At 40.3% G+C, this 21474-nt stretch overlaps 1 protein-coding gene across 8 annotated transcripts in view; it reads left to right on the top strand.

Annotated features, from left to right (window-relative positions):
• Positions 1-21098, top strand: part of PJA2 (praja ring finger ubiquitin ligase 2) — a 40128-nt gene extending 19030 nt beyond the window's left edge. For all 8 annotated transcript variants that reach the window (XM_083403969.1, XM_083403973.1, XM_083403967.1 and 5 more), the window contains 6 exons: positions 2974-3159; positions 7691-7876; positions 9175-9286; positions 18009-18123; positions 18362-18483; positions 20413-21098. In XM_083403969.1, the coding sequence (XP_083260095.1) occupies positions 2974-3159; positions 7691-7876; positions 9175-9286; positions 18009-18123; positions 18362-18483; positions 20413-20541 (850 nt within the window). In that variant the 3' untranslated portion in view covers positions 20542-21098. The remainder of the gene's footprint in view (positions 1-2973; positions 3160-7690; positions 7877-9174; positions 9287-18008; positions 18124-18361; positions 18484-20412) is intronic.
• The last annotated feature ends 376 nt before the right edge of the window (positions 21099-21474 follow it).

Below are 21474 nucleotides of genomic sequence, written 5' to 3' on the forward strand. Positions count from 1 at the left end.
AAAGATGCTGCAGAACTCTGAGTTGAACCCCATAAAAACAGGATTTTTTCCCTTTGCTAAGTAAGCTCAACAACCTTGAGCTGATCCTCAGAAAACTGGGGCTTTCCCCCTTTCCTCCTCTAAAAACTAGGTGTGTCTTATGGCCAGGTGCGTCTTATGGCGTGAAAAATACGGTAATTAATTTCAGCTCTTCTTGCCACTGGAACTAGCTTCAAAAGGAAAGTTCAGGGAGCCATTGTATCAATGCATTTCTCCCAGCCTTCTCCCCAACCTCCTCAGCTGCCTGGCTACCTTCATTTGTATAGTATAGTAATTTTGTATAGTATAGTAATTTTAGATAGTTAAGTAGATTTTTAATTTCCCATAGTTGAAACTAAGAAGCTCTCTGCACCTTCAAATAAAGAAAACAGCTGTTTCAAAGCTGTATCTGTAGGATATCCTTTGCATTATCCTTTCTTTGAATGTTTTAATGAATGGAAGTACTTTAAATTTTTTAGCATATTTAAGGCATTTTCCATGGAACTTGGACCTGAATGAAAAGTAGCTATGAAATTTCCATGTGCTGAGCTTTCCTCTATATAAACGCACCTCTTCATTAAAAGTGCAAATGTGTTTCTGCCATGTTAAATCTACTTTGTGATACAAAGTTAATTTGTTCAAACGCCCAAGTAAAAGAAGAAATAATAGATGTATCCATAATGATTCTCTAATTTGGCTGCATTCCAGCTTCACTTTTAATCATTCCCTCAGTGCTAACTGGGTATTGTTGCGCAGTGTAATTAGGAAGACTTGGATTTTAAATGTAATTAAAATGTGCTGGAATTTTACAATGGTGGCCTGTTTCTAAATTGCTCAACAACTGGGAAAAGAAAAGGAATAATTGGAAGGGTGATACAGAAGGGTGCGTTTTGAAAAACTGTTAAAGCAATAAACTATTTAGGGGCTACTATGCACACTTTTGGGTCTGTAACCTAAAATAAGAGGTGCCCAAACCACTTCGGTATTTCTGAGAATGAAAATCATATTCAGCATCTACTAGTTCATTCCACCAAGGCACTAACTCCCTAGTTGTTCATTCTTCTGGGTATTTTGTTTTAATTGAACTACTCTCATGTCATGAGCATGTGCTCCTTTGCAAGTGGGAATAAAGAACAGATGGAAGTATTTCATCATATTTAACTTCTGCGCTGTTGGAGCAACTGAATGCCGTACCGTCTTGGAAAACCTATTGGAATGCAGCATATTACTTCTTAGTTTAAATTATTTTCAACAAAGCCATGAACATATGGCAGAGGAAAAATCACATTTGCACATTGCCCCATAACTTGGTCAGAAAAATACAGTGTAATTGTCTTAAGATAACTTTTTGTTCTGGGTCTTAAATATGTCTACAGCCAATTAGGTTAGAACTGCTTCATTTCTTAGAATTTTTAAATGTGGAAATCAGGTCTGGTTAAGAAAAATGCAAAGTAGTATATGAATGACTATGTAAGTGTTTTGTGGGAATTTCTAGAAACATTTTACGGCTATTAAAATACATTTCTATGCTAGGAATAAGTAATGGGAAGCTGAGTAGCCCCTACTTCGATTGTTACAACATTCTAACCAGCTATTTTGGTTAATTGCTTTTAGATAGAACCTTCATCTAAACTTTTAAAAGCAACTTATTTATTTATTTTATTTAACTGAGAAGCAGACCAAGCTGACAGCTTCTGGTAGCATTTGTAGTCTAAAATATTACACATGGAGCTTTATTGCCACAATACTTATACAAATGTGTCATGGCTTTGGATGAAACTATAAATAGTACTGTTCATTGAATCCACCCTTTCTGACATAAATCTTGTTCGTCTGATTTCATTTTGTTTGAAAATCATGGATCAGACTTGTTATTTGGCAAATGTTTCCCACTCCCAGTTATTGAAAATTGACCAGGAGCTAAAATATTAAACATCTCGTGTATATTTCTCAAAAGTAATTTATTGTTATTTACTTACAATACGTTAAAAAACTGTAATAAAATGCAGCACAAACAAGCAATTAACCAAAACCAACAATATCAAAGCAGTTAAATCATGCAACAGCAAGATTTACAATTACACACTGAAAGCATGCCAGGGCAGAAATGCCTTCAGTTTCTTGTTTTATTTTTTTGAAATATGCATTTTATTGGCTTTAATAACAACAACAAACAATTATGAAGTACAATGATGCAATTATACAGTCAAGTTACAGTTTAGATTGCTTCTGAACTACTTTGCTACTACTTTGCTATGGTATGATAAGTGTTCTGAAAGAGCTATTTCCCATTTTCTGTTTAACCAGCTCTAAATTGCAAGACTAACCCCCAGTTTCCAATTAACAGAGATCTCTTTAGATGTCCATGATTTAGAGGCTTGAAAACATTTGGATTTGGGAAAGAAAGTTTTGTTGACCAGAATCAGTAAAAGAATTGACAGCTTTTAGCTTGTCCTCCAAAAGGAAGATAGCCGTTTTTATTTTTATTTTGTTTTCGGCAATTATTGTGTATTGACATAATGCACAGAGAAACTGTACCTTGGGTTAATAACTTAATTCGTTCCGGAGGTCCATTCTTAACCTGAAACTGTTCTTAACCTGAGGTACCACTTTAGCTAATGCTGCCTCCCGCTGCCGCCGTGCAATTTCTGTTCTCATCCTGAAGCAAAGTTCTTAACCTGAGGTACTATTTCTGGGTTAGCTGAGTCTGTAACCTGAAGTGTCTGTAACCCAAGGTACCACTGTAAATACAATGGGCAAACAATCCATCCAAACTTGAAGCATGATCAAATCTCACTGATTTCAATGGGAGAGTTAAGCTTGTGCTTAAATTTCTCTCATTATAGTTTTTGGGACAGAAATATACTTAGCTTGGCTAGATCACAGTCAGCATGTTAACTTCTACATAAAAATCAACCAGCATTGTAAATGCAAATGGAATGTCTTCTATTGCAGCTCTGAATGCAGTGATGGTGAATGGTCTACATCTCTGCCCTCCTATTTTGCTGTGACAGTGAAAGATCAGTCCTCCAGTGATGAGAGCTGGGAAACTCTCCCAGGAAAAGAGGAGCAGGAACCTGAATTGCAGAGTGACAGCAGTGGTGTGGAAGAGGAACATAATGAGTTTGGTTTCCAAGCAGGGTATGTTGTCTTATAGAATGAAGTGTACTACACAGTAAGAATGATTGGTGTATTATGTACACTTTACTGTGATAGTTGCTGCTACAAGAAAACTAATGATTATGTACTGTTCCATATGTGATCATTGGCTGAAATAATTCCAGCAGGAAGTATATAATTAGCTTTTGGGCGCCCCATTTTGGATAGGTTTCCGTATGTAACATCAGGTAAGGGTTTCCAAGTAGATGTTGACTTCAATCTCCTCTTCCCTGATTCCCCCGCCTCCCCCCCCCCAAAAAAAGTTGTGGAGTCTTCATTAGCTCTGCTATACTCTGCATTATCAACAGCTTGGGGGGTCACTGATATCCTATTTTGTGATCAGTAAGGTTTAGCTGAGATAAGCAGAACCAATAAGCCTACAGCCTTTCAGCACATTGAATATGTGACATACAGTGTGCAGGCAACAACCAATTTACGTGCATGTGATGTCTGTTCGTACACGGCACAGAATCGGGAAGTGACCTGAAAATATCACCAAAATGTCACTAAAAGGGCAGAACGGGGTCGGGGTGGAACGCTTTACGCAGGCCCCGCCGATGTGCATGGGCATCTGGAGCATAACTCCCGTGCAAAGCAAGGATTGCCTGTATCTATAGCTTCAATACACTATGACTCTCCCTTACCATGAAAAGCAGCATCTGCTTACTCCGGCGTAGTTTATTTTTGTAGACGTGCCAAGTGTGCCCAGTCCAATCTTCCATGATTTTGTCAAGTTGAAGTGTTAAGAGTAATGAAGACTCCAGATAGTGACATCTCCTGGGAGATGGTGGGGTGTGATTGTCAAGCAGCAAATTCAGCTTTGGTTTAGTTCTATTCAAGTGCATGGATGGTGACTTGAACGCTGCAGTTTGTTACTAATGTAATCATTATATGGAATGCGCCGAGTTTACTGGACACCAGTTGAAGGGTATGTGATGGTACACAATGATGTCACTGTTACAGAGTGTTCTCTTTGTGTGCTAAATCCTTTTTATGCATTTACAGATAACTGTTCTTGCTCTGTGCCTCAGTAACTTACAAGTACAGGGCCTACTCCAGGATGCAGTCAGCTTTATATATCACTGTTGAAGTGGTTGTTCTCTCCATTTTACTTGCTTTATAATTTATGAACTGTCAAAAATGTCAAGGTAACAACAAGTAACTCGGAATTTTTGTAAGCAAGAGAGCACTTAGAAAATGATCACATAAGAGAGAAACCAGCTGTTTCTGTTTTGGTGCAGAGAGGACCATTCCAACATACATTTCCTCTATCTGCATTCTGAAGTGTTACAGTCTCAATAAAGCTGTGCCACATAGCTTTTTGTCTCGCATATTTATTTATTTTTATCACCCAGCTGCAAGGTGAGCTGGTAAGATTAGAGCAATAAGGGCTGCAGGCAATAAGAGTAGTTATAGTGCTAATAAATAACATTGGTATATCCACCGATACATCCACAGCTAAAACATTAATGTGGCCTCATTCTGCTCCTAATTTAGTATGGTATCACTAAAATCTGTGTGTTATCTTACCTTATTAAACTTGTTTATTCTCAAGAAAGCCAGTAATGATGGATGTAAGATAAATTTATCTAATTCAGTAGATTCATTGTGAAATCACAGTTTAAAGGGCTGTTCAGGAATTTAAATCCTTTTAGGACAACCATGAATCATACTAAAACTAGCTTTTGCCCTACGTTGACTTGTTTCTGCATTTTTCACTGGGGAAATCAAAAGGGAGTCTCGAACAAAAAGTCTGTGATATCAAATTGTAAGAAAAATTATATATGGTGAGATGGTTTTTTCCCCATTGTTGTTACCTTGCTGGGTTACAGAAAGGTTATGTTATAAGAGAAGTGTCACTGATTATGTGATTTTTGCAGGTGCATGTGCTGCATTACATATTCAATACAAACATTGGGAGAAAGATGTAAATTTGTTATATAAAATACTTGAAAACCTCAAAGTGGGCTTTTGTTGCTGCAATAAAGCTGCTTAGACCAACTCCCTCCAGTTCTTCAGTTCTGCTAGACATAACATATATTAAATACTTTGGTTGATGATTTCCTTTCTGGTTAGATTCAAGAGCATGTAGAATTCTTGCTCTGATAAAATTGTCATGTTTTCTTAGAGCTGTGCCAGTTTGTCATGCTTGTGTACAACCAGTTGCTCAGAGCTTGAGAATTCATTAGCAGGGATTCTAATGACCTTTCCGCTTAAGTCAGTCACTTTTGGGGAACTGGACTAGAGCAGTAGGAATGTCTTGTTGCAAATAAGTAGTGAAGAATCGTGTGATTCATTCTAAGACATTGGGTTGAGATTTATTTATTTTTTGTAAATGGAAAGAAAAATATAGTTAAGACCATAATTTTGTCCACCTACACAATAAAGCAATTGAAAAGGAAATTGTTTTACTTGCATGCTAATGACCTTTTTCATGTCACATGACTACAGTATAACAAATCGTGACTCTTAGAGAGTGATTTAGATAAGAGGTACGTGTGTTCTTGAATACATAGTGCTGACAGTTTTTAAATAGCAGCTAACTTTAAATTATTCCCTCTCCCTATTTTCACACACAAAAATATGAAGGTCTTGTAAATCATTTGATATTGTTGACCTTTATATAAAGACAGCAGACTGTGATCAGTAAGGAAGATAAATTTCAGTTGCAGCTAATTTAGCCAGAATTAGTCTCATGTAGGTTTATAAACTCTGCTTTATTTAGCCTTTTTTATCGTCAAGAAGAGAATTGCTCAAGCTTCACATTACAAGCTAAGAGAAACACACACACAGCTTGGGTTGTTTTGTTTTGTGTTAAGACAGATGGGGAAGCAAAGGGTTATATCTAATTGTAATTCTTTGCTGACAGAAGACTTTTTGATCCAGTGGAGACTTCTGTGAGTTAAAAGGTGAGAGGAAAGTGATTTTCACAAACTCCTGCTTTCTCCTACAGTCCCTTGAGTGTGTGCAGGTTGCTGCAGAGGGAAGGAAGAATATGTGAAAATGCTCTCCCCTCTCTTTTTGCTAATGGAAGCCTGTGCTGAATCAAAGAGTTTTTCATCAGTGAAGGGACACTATTAGATGCAGGGTTGTATAAGCCCACAATGTGTCATTGTCTTTTCACACAGAAGGATCAAGAGCAAGAACTCTACAAAGAGCAGGTAATAGTTCTACTAAGGCCCTCCACAGTCACTCAGTACAAGTAGTAGAGTTGCGTAGCCACTTGTGTAGTGCTGATTGAGTCTGCCGCCTCATTCTAACACACGGTGCCAGATTCTCAGGAGTTTGAGGCTCATTCCTTGTGCAGTAGGTCAGTAGAAAAGGTGAGAAAAGCTGTACCCATTTAGTGTCCTAATCATAAGTGCATTACTTTGTGCAGGCTCGCTCCTTTTGTACTATATAATTTGCTTTTTACTATAATAATGTTCTTAGTGGATGTTTCCACTTCCACAATTCATAGAATCATAGATTTGTAGAGTTGGAGGGGACCCTGAGGATCATCTAGTCCATCCCCTGCAATGCAGGGCTATGCAGCTGTCCCATACGGGAATTGAACCTGAAACCCTGGAGTTATCAGTACCATGCTCTAAGCAGCTGAACTATCCAGGCTCAATTCCAAAAGGGATATTTTCTGACTACTAACAATATTTATGAAAAATAAATTTAATATAGCTAGAAATTACAGCTCTGATTAAGAAATTCCTCTGCTCTTGTTATTAGCCAGCTGCTTTAACTTGTCCTACTCACTTCTCTGACTATCTGCCTTCCAAATGATCCAATTACAGCCTATCTTCATGATTTGCATTTTGTGAAGATGGCAGATTTATTCCTCTCCAGAGCAAGATCACTAATTTTCAGTTACAATAAAACCTTTGTCTTGCATTTTGTTTATAAAATGGGGAAAACGGTATCATTCAATAATTATGCAAGGATGAACGTTCAATAAACACAGTGAAGGTTTTTTTAAAAAAATATTCATTTAGTAAATTTATATTCTGCCCTTCCTCCCATGGGAGCCCTGGGCAGCAACTACCAAAGTAATAAAACAATTAAAAATGAAGTAAAAACATTTAAAAGTATTTTTTTGAAAAACTAAAAGCATGTTAAACTGTCATTATTGTGCTATAGCAGTAGGAGAATACAAAATTCAACTATAGATTCGTGAATGGACTTGACAAAGAGAGTAGTAGGGTGATATCTTCCCTGCACAATGTGCTAGGACTTTGGCTCACATCACCAGAGCACTTTATGCAGACATTAGATCTTTATCATTCATATCTATATATATTTATTCCCTCTCAATTTTTAAAATAGAAATAATGGTCTTTTAGCTATTGCTGTTCAATTGTTACTTAATAGGATGTGCTGCTTTCTATGGAAAACGGCTGCCAGGTTTTGTTTGCTAGCAGCTGGACATAATATGAGCATTCACCAATGAAGAGCACCCTATGTACACTTGCTTACATGTAGTTTTACTTTCATTTTGTATAGCTTTTCTCATTTTTGTATAAAGGGAACAGACTACCCTAGAGGACGGCGAAATTCCTTGGTTGCAGTATCATGAAGAAATTGAAAGCAGCAGCGATGAGGAAAATGACCAAGTGAGCCATTTTGTGCATCCTGGCTTTTTCATGTTGGATGGAAACAACAATCTGGAAGACGATTCCAGTATGAGTGAAGATCTAGACGTGGAATGGAGGTACTTTACTATGTGCTGATGCTTATTTGAGACATTCACCACTCACATGTTGCCTGCATTAAAATCAACTGAGAAATGGCATAGTAAACATTCTGTGCTGCTGTAACAGGTTAACTTAACTACTGAAATGTATTATGAACATTGGGTCTCAGCATCTGGTGGGTCTCTGAATCAAATTCAACATAGAGAGAGGTTCTGATAGCTCCCCAATTGCTATATAGCACTGCTATTTCCCTCCTTCCTCTGTGTAAATTAAAATGTGTGGGGTTGAGGGAGTGAGTTTGGAGAGTTGCATGATGAAGGGAGGGGAGGGTTAATCCAAACTTAATTCCATTGTGTTTTATGCTCATTTAGTATGGGATGTAAAGCTGGTCTGAGACCGTAATAATAATAATAATAATAATAATATATATATATATATATATATATATATATATATATATGAGACAAGTCATGCTTATACACTGTATGTCCATGTCAAAAAGGAAGGCCTGTTAGCATGTTGGGCCATTGCTAAGGATTGACCTCACATGCCACCTGTTTCCTTGGCATACATGGAGGACTTAATGGCAAGGCCAATTGTGAAAAGGGGGAATATTTGGTCTGCCACTCACTAACAGATTACCATAGTAAAAAACCTGTAGCTGCAGATATTTTTGTTTCAGGTAGGTAGTCATGTTGGTCTGATGCAGTCGGGGGGGGGGGGATTAAAAGTTGTCCAGTAGCACCTTAGAGACCAACTCTGAAGTGTGCATGCACACAAAAGCTTATACCCAGAACAAACTTAGTTGGTCTCTAAGGTGCTACGAGACAATTTTTTAATTTCTTTTGGAAGATATTTTTGTGTTTACTTTCTGCATGACTGCTTAGCTCTAGTTCCCACCTAAGTGTTCATTAGCACAACTTAAAAGAAAAATCCAAGAAAAACCTCTTAAAGCTCAGCCCTGGAGACTACATTTTCACTTATTCCTCCCAGAGGAACTATAGTCACCCTAAAAGAGCCAAAACTTTAAGAACTTTTGGCTGTTAAGGTACCGTATTGAAAATACTGCTAATCAGGTTGATTTTGTGTTGCATGCATCTTCTAAGATCTCCAGGCCAAGTCTGTTTAATGGTTATATTTCCTGGCAGAAGTAGGTTTCTTTGTGTGCCTCGTTTTTCTGACTGAGAACTTACTGTCTGAAGTTCTGAAACACGGGAGGCAAATGTATGCAGCCCCTTGCAATAGCCCAATTTGAGGGGGGGGGGATATGGTATCTAATTGCAATTGAGAACATAAATCCTTTTTTTTCCCCTAGGCTGCTTGATGAATTTGGTGATGGCTTGGGTGTTGCTCAAGCCATTTCTTATGTGGATCCCCAGTTCCTTACATATATGGCCCTGGAAGAACGACTGGCACAGGCCATGGAGGTAATGCAATACTTTTCTAAGTTTTCATTTTAAGATTAGTTAAACTGAGGGAAAACATAGCTCAGCTACATTTGTATTAGTGCGAACATCCTCTGTGGATTAGGCTTTTTCATATTTATCGCATCTGTGAGGAAGCCCACAAGAAGCACCTGAGTGCAGTAGCACTGTCCCCACAGGGACTCCAAGCAATTGGTAGTCATAGGCACAGTGGCTCTGACAGTGGAGGCCGAACATAGTTTTTTGAACATTGGAGGGGCCCAGCCCCTACCCCCAAAATGGAGGGGGGGGCAAAAAGGCTCAGCCCTCGTGAGGTGGGCTGCAAATGGTGTAAGGAATTGAGGAAAGGGAGTCTAAAGATAGCTGCATCAGCTTTATTCTGCCCTTCAATTTTGCTCTGATTAAAACAGGATTTTTCTGTTCAACGTGTGCCATACGAGCATTGAGTGTACTGCATTGTCTTAAATGTAATGTTAAAAACATTGGCAATATTTTTATTTATAATGTATATGTTGCTGGATGGATGCCTCAATTATTTCAGTTTTGTTCATTCATGCTTGTAGCATGGGAATGTGTTTATATACTCCCACTGGTTTAAGTCAAGGGACTCAGCTACGTTGGTAAAGAAAAAGCATTTTATATGCGTTGTATATGCAATATAACACTTTGGCACCAGATGGTGCCGTGGAGTCTTGTCTTTTCCTACGGGATTTCCCTGTATGAGTTTATGATGCATTTAACTGAATCGCTTCTTTGACATGTCTAGATCCAGCCAAGGTTTTTTGAAAATATTTATATTTGTATAGCATGGCTGCCATTAGTCTCCCATCTAAGGGATTGGTCACCTCCCCCAGGTTCAGCAGTACTGTTACATCTGATCCAAACCACTCATTGGTTTCTGCTTAAGTTTTTGTTTGTTTGTATGTTTTTAAAGCCAAGCTGGTCCAAGCTGTTTGTTATTGCTACTTTGGAAAGAGGTGCAGTTCTTCTATAGAACATAGAGAAGGGCAAGGGCTTTCCCTGAATTAGGAGCTGGAAAAGAAGGTGAAAGATTTCCATGCAGTTGCATTGTGCTTTGCAGGCATTTGGGGCACCTCTGGAGGTCAGCATCATCTCACAAGGTCCCTGCCTCACCTGTTGTAGGGTCAGGGGAAGGGTTGGGGAAGGGTTGGTGGTGTGTAGATAGTGTGGCTCATCCTTTAATATTACCAAAGTATTATCAGAGTATACAGAGATAGCCCTTGGTATCAAATTTTTGGCACCTGCTGTTCAGAATAACAGTTTCTCTAGTTTGTTCTGTATTTAAGTTCAGTATTATGTAGGAGATCAGTTTCAGGCTTTCGGGTATGGGTAAATTCAGCTATTTCCTAAGATAGTTTTTGAAATAATTAAGTTTTATTGGGATAAGTACCGGAACTGGCCATATGACCACAAGTAATTTAGATCCAAGTTTAGAGATCATAGAGGTCATTGAACACTTGGAATCTTAATGTAATGAGAAATATCATAAACTTCTGCTTTTTAGTGAACAAGGAAGGTTGAAAAGTCCTCCTCCCAAAACTAAACCCAGTTCTATTTATTTGGGCTAACAATATTTCAGCCACCTGTTGTAACAATTGTGAAGCTGATAGTTTCTTGGATCCTTTCCATTATAGCTTGGGAAAGTATTTTGGATATGTTTGAACTAGAGAATTCTGTCACAACACCTTGAAGAGCATAGGGAGCATATAATACATACAATTGTAATGCATATAATTCACATGTTCCCTGGATTTCCTGCAATTGGGTCTGCATGCTCTGCTATTAATGCCACTTTATTGACATTTTTGCCAGTTGCCTTTTGGATTCTCTCTACTCAGTAAAATTAAATTAGGAATTGCCTGAGTTGTATGTTGTTGCGTTATTAAACTAGCAGTGTTTAGTGGTCTAAAAGAATAATGCAGATTTAGGTTTTCAAAAATGTAGATTCAGAATTTGGACATGTGGTCAATTACTGGAGAAATGAGATGGTAGAGGGTAGAGCAAAGAGCATCAAGGTTGCATACAGACCAGTCCTGAGCTTTTGGGCTCAGGTCTGCTGAATATTGAAATAAATAAATCATTGTGCCTGTCACTGCTGAAATTATCCTGTACATCCTTCCCCCCCCCTGCTTTCCCCCCCTTTTCTTCTCCTGCCCCAAGATGCTAGATAGTTCTGTGCTTTCCCTGTTGAGTTCATGAATAAACAGAAAACACATTTTTCTGGCTAATGTCTGAAGTGAGGGGAAAGCACTTTGACTTCTGAATGCATAATTGGAAAAGCTGTCGAGATGTAGGTTTTCCATTTAGTAAAATGGGATGAACTTCAGTCAGTTATATATAATACTGGCTAGGAGAAAACTAATTTCTTGGAGTTAAGACCTTCAGTTTCTACCAACTTTTTGAAGCATAACTTACGTTGAGGGATGAGAGACAGCCACACCCATAGATTACAGAAAATATTTATTTATGGATTTGAACTTTGTCTCTAATACTAACCACTGTACCACACTAGCTTTCCTAAAGATCAGGGCACCAGTAAGTTCAGGGAAGTATGACAAGTCCCTTGTTGGTGTTGCTACCAGTGTGCTATCTGGGACAGGCTTATTGGTAGCATTGGTAGCAAGAACTTGGCAGCAATTGTGGTGGACCCTGGCAGTTGCCCTCAGGTATCACATGCTGGTACTCATTTCCTTAGACATTTTTGATATTTTCTTTCGTAGAATAATGGCAAACTTTTTTTTGTTTACACATACAATCTTTATTATGGGACGCGGGTGGCGCTGTGGGTTAAAGCCTCAGTGCCTAGGGCTTGCCGATCGAAAGGTCGGCGGTTCGAATCCCCGCGGAGGGGTGCGCTCCCGCTGTTCGGTCCCAGCGCCTGCCAACCTAGCAGTTCGAAAGCACCCCTGGGTGCAAGTAGATAAATAGGGACTGCTTACTAGCGGGAAGGTAAACGGCGTTTCCGTGTGCGGCTCTGGCTCTCCAGAGCAGCGATGTCACGCTGGCCACGTGACCCGGAAGTGTCTCCGGACAGCGCTGGCCCCCGGCCTCTTGAGTGAGATGGGCGCACAACCCTAGAGTCTGTCAAGACTGGCCCGTACGGGCAGGGGTACCTTTACCTTTACTTTTACAATCTTTATTACATGTTGAGGGACCGCAGAAATCAACAATAGTTTTCAATAAATATACTCCATTTTATTTGATTTAAAAACAAGCCATTTGTCCTTTTACCAAAGACTTCTGTGTATTTCTTTCAATGTCTTATTTCATATCCTATAAAAAGAGAAAAGTTTGTGATTCTAACAACTCTTTTTAGAAGATAGTTCAGTTTCCTGAACTTTGTTCTAAGAGGGAAATTCAGAACTGACTTTGAGCATTGTGTTATCAACATTTAGGTGAATTCCTTTAAAACACTGTACTCTTGAGTAGCTTGGAGAAGTTGTTTTCAAGTGGCAAAAATATACTAGTCAACACTACTCTGTTTCAGTTGAATGTTTTATTCCTTTGTCAATATATTTATTTCAACATCTTTAAACAAAGATTCCTTTTCTATGTGCTGCATTTAAATAACATGCTTAGTATTTCTTTATCAGAGAGGAGCTGTGTAAGAATTTAACATTATAGCTAAAATAACTGCACCAGAAACAGCCATTAGTTTACATAGGAACTGAAATGTTTTGAAATTTCACTCCTTAGCTAACATATTTTTCGCTCCATAGGGCGCACCGGCCCATAGGACGCACCAAGTTTTTTGGGGGGGAAATAAAGAAAAAAAATTTTATTTCCCCCCCAGGCGCTTGTGGGGCCAGCAGCGGGGAGAAGCGCTCTTCTCCCCGCCGCCAGCATGCAGACCAGGTCCGGGGACAACGGGAAGACGCGCTGCGCCTCCCCACTGTCCCCGGAGCTTGTGGGGCAGGCAGCGGGGAGAAGCGCTCTTCTCCCCGCCGCCAGCATTCACATCAGGTCCGGGGACAGGGGGAAGACGCGCTGCGCCTCCCCGCTGTCCCCGGAGCTTGCGGGGCAGGCAGCGGGGAGAAGCGCTCTTCTCCCCACCGCCTGCCTTCAGACCAGGTCCGGGGACAGCGGGAAGACGCGCTGCGCCTCCCCGCTGTCCCCGGAGCTTGCGGGGCAGGCTGCGGGGAGAAGCACGCGTCTCCCCGCCGTCAGCCTCCAAACCACATCGGGAGACAGCGGGATGGCGGCGTTCCGCCTCCCCGCTGTCCCCCGACCTTGTGGGGCTGGCGCTGGGGTTCTCCTGAAGTCTGGAGAGCGAGAGGAGTCGGTGCGCACCAACCCCTCTCTCCAGGCTTCAGCGAAAGCCTGCATTCGCTCCATAGGACGCACACACATTTCCCCTTCATTTTTGGAGGGGAAAAACTGCGTCCTATGGAGCGAAAAATACGGTACTTTAGTTTGGGGGTACACATTTCTAAAAAATGCTTTACTCCTCTTCATCACTAAACTACCGTATTTTTCGCTCCATAAGGCGCATCTAGTTTTTAGAGGGGGAATTCAAGAAAAAAAAATTATTTAAAGGGAGTGCTGAGCAGAGCTTGTATGCATCCCAGGCTCTGCTCAGCGCTCCCTTTCACAAGCTGTGTGGAGTGTGTGTGTGGCTCTTGGGGGCTTTTTCCCAAGGAGGGAGAAGGGCAGCCCATCACTGACGGGCAAAAGCCAGGGATAGCCGCATGAAGCCTCCGCAGGGCAGCAGGATGAAGGCTCCCTGCTGCCCTGCAGAGGCTTTGCACCCCTAAGGCAGAAGCTAAAACAGCTAGAGGGAGCGCTGCGCAGCACTCTCTCTAGCTGTTCTGGCTTCTGGGGTAGCCCGCGAAGCCTCCGCATCCCGCTGCCCTGCGGAGGCTTCGCGCGGCTACCCCAGAGCTGCTCAGGAGCTTGTCGGGGCTGGCGGAGGAAGCCCGAGTTTCCCCCTCCAGCCCCAAAGAGAAGCGGACAGGCTGCACACAGCCTGTCCGCTTCTCCCAGAGCTTCTTGGAGCTGGAGGGGAAAGCCCGGGCTTCCCCCGTCAGCCCCGACAAGCTCTGGGAGTATTCCCCACCTCCCACCAAAGCCCACAGATGCCGCGCACCCTTTAAGGAGCACGCAGCTCCTGCAGGGTTTTCTACAAGGAGGGAGAAGGGACTGACGCTGCCAGTCACTCCCTTCTCCCTCCTCGGGGAAAAGCCCCCAAGAGCAGCACGCTCTTTAAAGGGTGCGCGGCTCCTGCGGGCTTTTTATCCAAGGTGCGGGGTGGGGGAATGTGAATCTATTCAAATAACAAGCATGTTCATATAAATGACTTACCAGTGTCCACAGGTACTTGTAATTTCTGATTGCCTCCATTCCATCTATGTAGATGATGTACTTAATATGGCAGAGCGCCAGCATTTTTATTTTCTATTTTCTTCTGATTCAGTGAGTCATTGCCTTCCTGTAAGATTCAGTGACCTTTCCAAGAACATTACAGTGCACAAGAGCCTTTGCATGTAAGATTTGGAGTCGCAGGTAGTCTAATTTCCTGGAAAAGGCACAATGTAAAATGTTGATGCCATACCATAATTGGTACTTGTCATTTTGTGGCAGTTTTGGCTGTGGATTTATTTTTTTTACTTATATTTATTTAGCTTCTTTGAATACTTTTGAATACTTCTTACATTCCTATGTTATCTAGAAATGGTATTGGGTGTATTCTACCCTCATCAACAGAACTTTTATCTAAGTTAAATATAGTTCTGGTGCCCTGTTGATGTGTTTTATGTTGAAAGTGTGTGATGCATGTCCTATACCAGGAGATCACAAACTTCATTCAGATAGTCTGTGGCAAATATATGAATTTGTGGTTGAAGATGGGAGACGTCACATCCATCACACTGAATATTTGCATTGATTTGAATTGTGCATTTATTCATTCATTCATTTCATTTTATTGTATTATGATTTGAATTCTGTGGAATTACGGTTGCTACAATGGACAGGAAAATGATTTAAGTGGTCTGTCAAGAACTTCAGCAATTTTCAAGTGGTCCATAGGGAAAAAAGTTGGGGAACCACTGACTTAAACTAAATACTGAAATTGTGTTGCAAAGCAGTTATAAAGAGAAAAGTAAGCAAATGTTTATTATAACTTAACATTGAATTGTTTTATTCCTTCTTTAAGATGGCAGCCTTACTGCAAAGATTATTTCCTTCATTCTTTTAGATGTTTAGAAGATTAATCTTCCAAATCATTGAAGTAACTTTGTCATCATGCTTATGTAGTTAAACTTAATCTTTTAGATTTGTTTGTGTGTTATGTTTCCCATCATTCTAGGTTTGTTAATAAGTGTGGCATCTCCAAGCAGCTGGATCTGCATTTTTTACTGTTTGCAATACATTATTCTCATTGTGAATAACCTTTCTGTGTTGGCTTGCTAGTGGAAAGGCTGGGGGAGAACATCCCCTGTAGGTCAAGGTGGAAGGTCACAACATCTCATTACATGTCTTGCACCTTCTTTGAAAACAGTGGAATTTTGTGCAGTGAAATTGGAGTTAGAAAAGATAAACATGAAATCAGAGGAAATATAACAGACAGGCTCTTCTCTAAGGATAAATTAGTTAGAATAGTTCATAATGTTCTCATATTTTGACAACCTTCTCAATTTTGAAAATTCAGAACTCTGCTACAAAGCAGAGGCAGCTGCTAATAATAATAATTAATAGTAAGAAAAGTAGGTAGAGAATAGTGTTACGGAGAAATATTTGTATTGCCTGGTGGATTAATGGTATGATGTTCTATCAGATATTTGCACAACTACAGACAGAATAGTAGTTTTGCTACAACAGCAGAATTTGTCTCAATTATTTGTTATCTTCTACGACACAATTGTCAGCTGCCCTAGGTTTCAGAAACACTTGTGATTCACGACACTTGTGCACCAAACTCAGTGAACCCATTCAATAATGCAAAAAAAGTTGGGGGATCAATAACAGTCATAGAAACACCCAAAAGCAAAAAGGCAGGTGCACAAATGAATGTGGTTGCAAATGTGTTTTGAGGAAAAAATTCATCAAGAGAAGTGTTTAAAGCTTAAAACCTGCATCAAGCAGTTTTTAGTACAGCTTACCTTAAGTGGCTAACAGGTTTATGAAAGCACAACGTAGGTCCATTGCTACAGTTGTTACTCTTCCTGAGAACAAATAACCAAACCATGTTTGGCACAAATCTGAATATTAGAGTTGTATGCTTAACATAATACTAGTAGTGTTGGCTCCAAAAGCTTGTTTGGTTAGCCTTAACTCACTAAGAAGCTGTGGGCAACTCACTATCCTCTCAGCCCCATATCTACAATATGAATTGCTTGGCCTGCCCTACATAGCTGTTGTGGGGAGTGCAGAAGACATGTATGTGGAACATTTTGAGCACTCAAAATGCACAATATAAATTCAAAGTACTATTTGTTTTGATTTCCTGAGTAAGTGAACATATTTTCTCTCAGACTTTCTAACAGTTTCCCTTTTAAAATATATTAAGTTAAAACAACAGCAAGTAGTCTAATGGAATAAATATTAATGTATTAAAAGAATACATAGATTTAGATATTCCTATGATGTATTTTTTATTTAAGAACTGCAAAGTTCTTTGTAAATGATGAATAATAATGCCATTCTAGTATTTTTCTGGGGAGGTAATGTAAATTTATGGATCCTTTCACTAAGCACTGCGATGCAGTGTTGAAGGTGAAATTTGGCATCTGTTCACCAAAATGACCATGCATAATCAATCAGAACTTAATTGGAAATACGGATGTAGTTTAAGCAGTTAGACCCCAGAGCAAAAACGTTCTGCATTCTTCTGTTTATGGAAAGGGTTTTGGTTATCTTTGCCATATACCCAATGAAGTTTACATTCGAAATCTTGTTTAAATAATAATAGCCCTTGCGTGGGTGAGTTTCTCAATTTTTAGACAATATCTTGATGTAATATTGAACAAAGGCATCTTCAAAGTATATGGCGCCACAAGCAAGTTCCTAATTCTACAGCCCAATCGAACCACCTGATCACCTATCTGCAGCTCATTCTGTATGTGCAAACCAGTCCATGGCATCTGGTTTCCATTTTCCTAAGAGATTATACTGCATGTAACCACTGCTTCCCCCCTGAGCACCATGGACAGTCAGTTTTGGGGAGAAGGACAGCATAGCAAAGTTGTGGCAAAGGAAGCTGTAGCTGCCTAGGGCAAGGCACAAAGAGGGAAGCGTATGTTTTAGAGGCATGCCTTAATAACCTGCCCCATAGCAGCATTAAACTATGCAAACCACTATTGTAACTGAAAATTGAACTGGTAACAACTGTGATTGGTTGAAATGAGAGACTAATCCATGATAGCGCCATGCTGTTACTAAGGCAATGAAGCTTGGACCGCTCTCCCCTGCTGAAGTAAAAGATGACAGATGGTTCATCCACTTTAGTAATATAGATTCATGTTCATTAAGGAGTAAATTTTATTCTTTAATTAATTCTCAGAGATTAATATTTACAACCAGATCTCTGCTACGTATTATATCAATTTAGCATTTCTGAGGGGAAATGTAGAAGCATGTCAATTTGTACCCATCCTTTTCTACAGTTGTTGAGCTTCATGCAACCCTTTTAAATGGATTTTTTAAAAAGGAATAAATTATATCTGTCTTATGCATAACAGAAATGTCTTCTTATGCATCTTTTTAGACCGCTCTGGCACATTTAGAGTCCCTCGCAATTGATGTTGAGCAGGCCCATCCACCAGCTAGTAAGGAGAGCATAGACTGTCTGCCACAGATTATTATAACAGAAGATCACAATGGTAAGCATAAATGAGACAACTCCGGTCAAATTGTGATTAAAATAATGGCGGCCTGTGGGTTTTTTCTTTTTTCTTTTGCATGCTTTAGCATGGCAGTATCTGACCCGCAATTAGAACTAGAGGCCAGTTTCAAAAGCTTTATGCTTAGAAGGCTTATATTTCTAATTGTGCCACCTTAATCTTTGAGATCTCCTAGGTTTTGAAAGTGCAGGGCTGATATGTACTTTGTTTCCCTAAGCTGTAGGTCAGGAGCAGTGCTGTGCTATCTGCTGCAGCGAGTATATCAAAGAAGAAATTGTAACAGAACTTCCATGTCATCACTTCTTTCATAAGCCCTGCATAACACTTTGGTTGCAAAAGGTGTGTATTTGCATTAAAATCTAACAAATAACTTTAAAACTTATAATTTATGTGAAACATTGACGATACTCGGTGGACATGGCTTTCTTCCTACTTGCTTTCAGTTTTACTTTGTGAAGATGCCAAACAAACATACAGTCATAATAATGCTCTTTTTTGAAGTTAGATTTAAATGTATAAGTAAAAGTGCATTGTTTTATCCAGTCTATTTACATGAATATATTCAGTGCCATGATAATTATTTTTTAAATGCTTCATTGACTAGAGATCCAATTGTTCTTGTGTTTAAAGGCAGAAAAGCTCTGCTGGTGGTGATTGTCATACTTCAACTTAGTATTGAAAGAATATAAAGATCAGTTCGGTTTGATCTTAGGCATTTGTTTTCAGTAGCTGAACTGAACCTAAGTACTGTATTTTTTGTCCCATAGGACGCACCTACTTTTTTGGGGGGAAAATAAAGGAATTATTTTTTTTTGCTTTATTTCCCCTCCAAAACCAGTTCGGGGAAACCGAACCAGGTCGAGGAACAGCGGGATGACGGCGCTGCGCCTCCCTGCTGTCCCCCGAGCGTGTGGGGCTGGCCGATGTCTGCCTGGCACGAGGGGCCCTCTGCTTCAGGGCGCCTTGCGCGCCGGGCAGCAGGCTGCTATCCGCAGCGAGGGGAGCCCTGCGGAGAACTCCTGCAGGGCTCCCCATGCTGCGGATGTCTGCCTGGCACGAGGGGCGCTCTGCTTCAGGGTGCCTTGCGCGCCGGGCGGCATGCTGCTATCCGCAGCGAGGGGAGCCCTGCGGGGAACTCTTGCAGGGCTCCTCACGCTGCGGATGTCTGCCCGGCGAGAGGGGCGCTCTGCTTTCAGCGCGCCCGGCGCTCCGGGAAACAGGCTACTATCCGCAGCCTAGACAGTCCTGTGGGAACTCCCGCAGGGCTGCCTAGGCTACGGATGTGTTCCCGAAGCATGGAGAGCGAGAGGGGTCAGTGCGCACCGACTCCTCTCGCTCTCCAAGCTTCAGCGATAGCCTGCATTCGCCCCATACGACGCACCCAGATTTCCCCTTCATTTTTGGAGGGGAAAAAGTGCGTCCTATGGGGCGAAAAATAGGGTAACAGTCCTTCCACACACAAGTTCACTCCTGGTTAGCTTTCTTTCAGCAGCCTAATTAAGGTGGGAAAGTAGTGTGTCTGTGTTCGCTATTGTTAAACAGTTGGGAATCAGCAGTCCTTGCTGGTCTGCAGCAAGTTACTCAGAGACCTACGAGTAGATCCCAGACTATCACCCCCAAAGTTTCTGGAATATTTGCAAATTTCACAGCTTTACTATAAAGTTTGATTACAGTGAAACACAGGTTAGAGATAATTGTTTTAGTAATGTTTTAGGCCTTTTATGTTGGAAAATTTGACATTATATTTGTGGTTTGACCCTAACAAATTCCTGAGATTTCAACGTTTGCTGGGGCAACAGGTGTTAACTTAACCTGCCCTCATCAAGACACTAGTCCGGGGGTAGGGGAGGGGAGTGAGTGCAGTGTTGCATATAGATTGGCTTTCTGCCGAAAAACTATTGGAATTTAGCTTTCTGAAATGAATTTTGCCTATTTCACATGGTAGTGAACTTTAAACAAAAAATCTAGTGATAGGAACCTTCTTAAAATATTGAACACAAGTAATACCACATTTCATCATTCTATGTTTGATGTTTCACTACCTCCCAATTTGCTTATTCCAGAGAAATCCCTCTGAAATTGGCATGACACCTACAAAGCAGGTACACAAAGACTGTGGTCTTAGGTTAGCAAACAGGCTGCTTCGCTCACTCATGGTTCACACCTGCAAATCTACGTTTATTTGAGGTGTTGCATTTTGGCATTCTTGCGTACCTGGCCCTCTTGTAGCTGCCTTGCAACTGATCGATGGCCTTTTCTTTCATCTAGTCCGGAACGTGTCCTGTATGCCGCCATGTGCTTGCGCCTGTGCTTCCAGAGACATCTATTCCCACAGTTACCTTCCTGCCTGATCATGATTCTACTCCTTCAGTCCACAGTACATCAGGAACACAATAAAACGAACATCTGAAAAGAGAGTTTGAACCATCAAATTTTACTGTAAATTTCTCCTGTTTAATTACAATGTGAAATTGGTTTATATGTAAGTATATATATATAAATATAAATATATATTAAAAACACTTTAAAGTATACTAGTTTAGAAAGAGAATGTATGACCTTTCTAAATGGTTTAGAAACCATTTAGAGCTAGAATTATCAGACTAAAAGGAGTAAAAGCTTGCACTAGTTTTCCTCAGTAAAACATGTCGCTGTTAACTAATGTCTAATGCTTATATTAAATTTGTCTTAAGGAATGATCATTATTAATGTGGCACTTGTGTTCAAGGTAATGCAACTGCAGTGCAGTTGGAGCTTACAGATGTTATGCATATAACCTGTTTTACATTATATAATAATTGAGGCTTGGGTTGTTTCTTTTTGTTGAAAAATAGTGCCACTTGATTACTTTGTACATAGCTCTTTCATATTTGCATCAAATGTGAAGACGTTCTGTGATCACAGCAGTAGTATACTTTGGTTTCACTGGAAATAAAAAAAGCATAATAACTCAACTTCCCTGTGATTTCATAATTGCTTGTGAGCGTTTCTCTAACCAGTACCCAGAACTGATAGTTGGGCAGCTTTATGGAGTTCATAATCTGACACAATTTGACATGCCTGTGGTAGAAACCGAGGGCACATCATCCAGACTGTAGAAAACCTGTGGGAGCTGGTTGCTTTCGTTATATCAGTTGTTGGAATTTAGATAGGCAAATTTTAGTGGCCAGGTTGAGAGGTTATAAAGGGGTCATACTGCCTGCAAAGCTACTGAAATACAATGGAAAGAACTCCCATCCTTGTCAGTAGGACACCTAAGGTTATCTTACAGTACAATGCATTAGTCTTCAAAATTTTCTGCTGACTTCATTATTAATATTTTTATTATTT

The sequence above is a fragment of the Podarcis tiliguerta genome, assembly GCF_965153285.1.
Source record: "Podarcis tiliguerta genome assembly, chromosome: 11".
Lineage (NCBI taxonomy): Eukaryota > Metazoa > Chordata > Lepidosauria > Squamata > Lacertidae > Podarcis > Podarcis tiliguerta.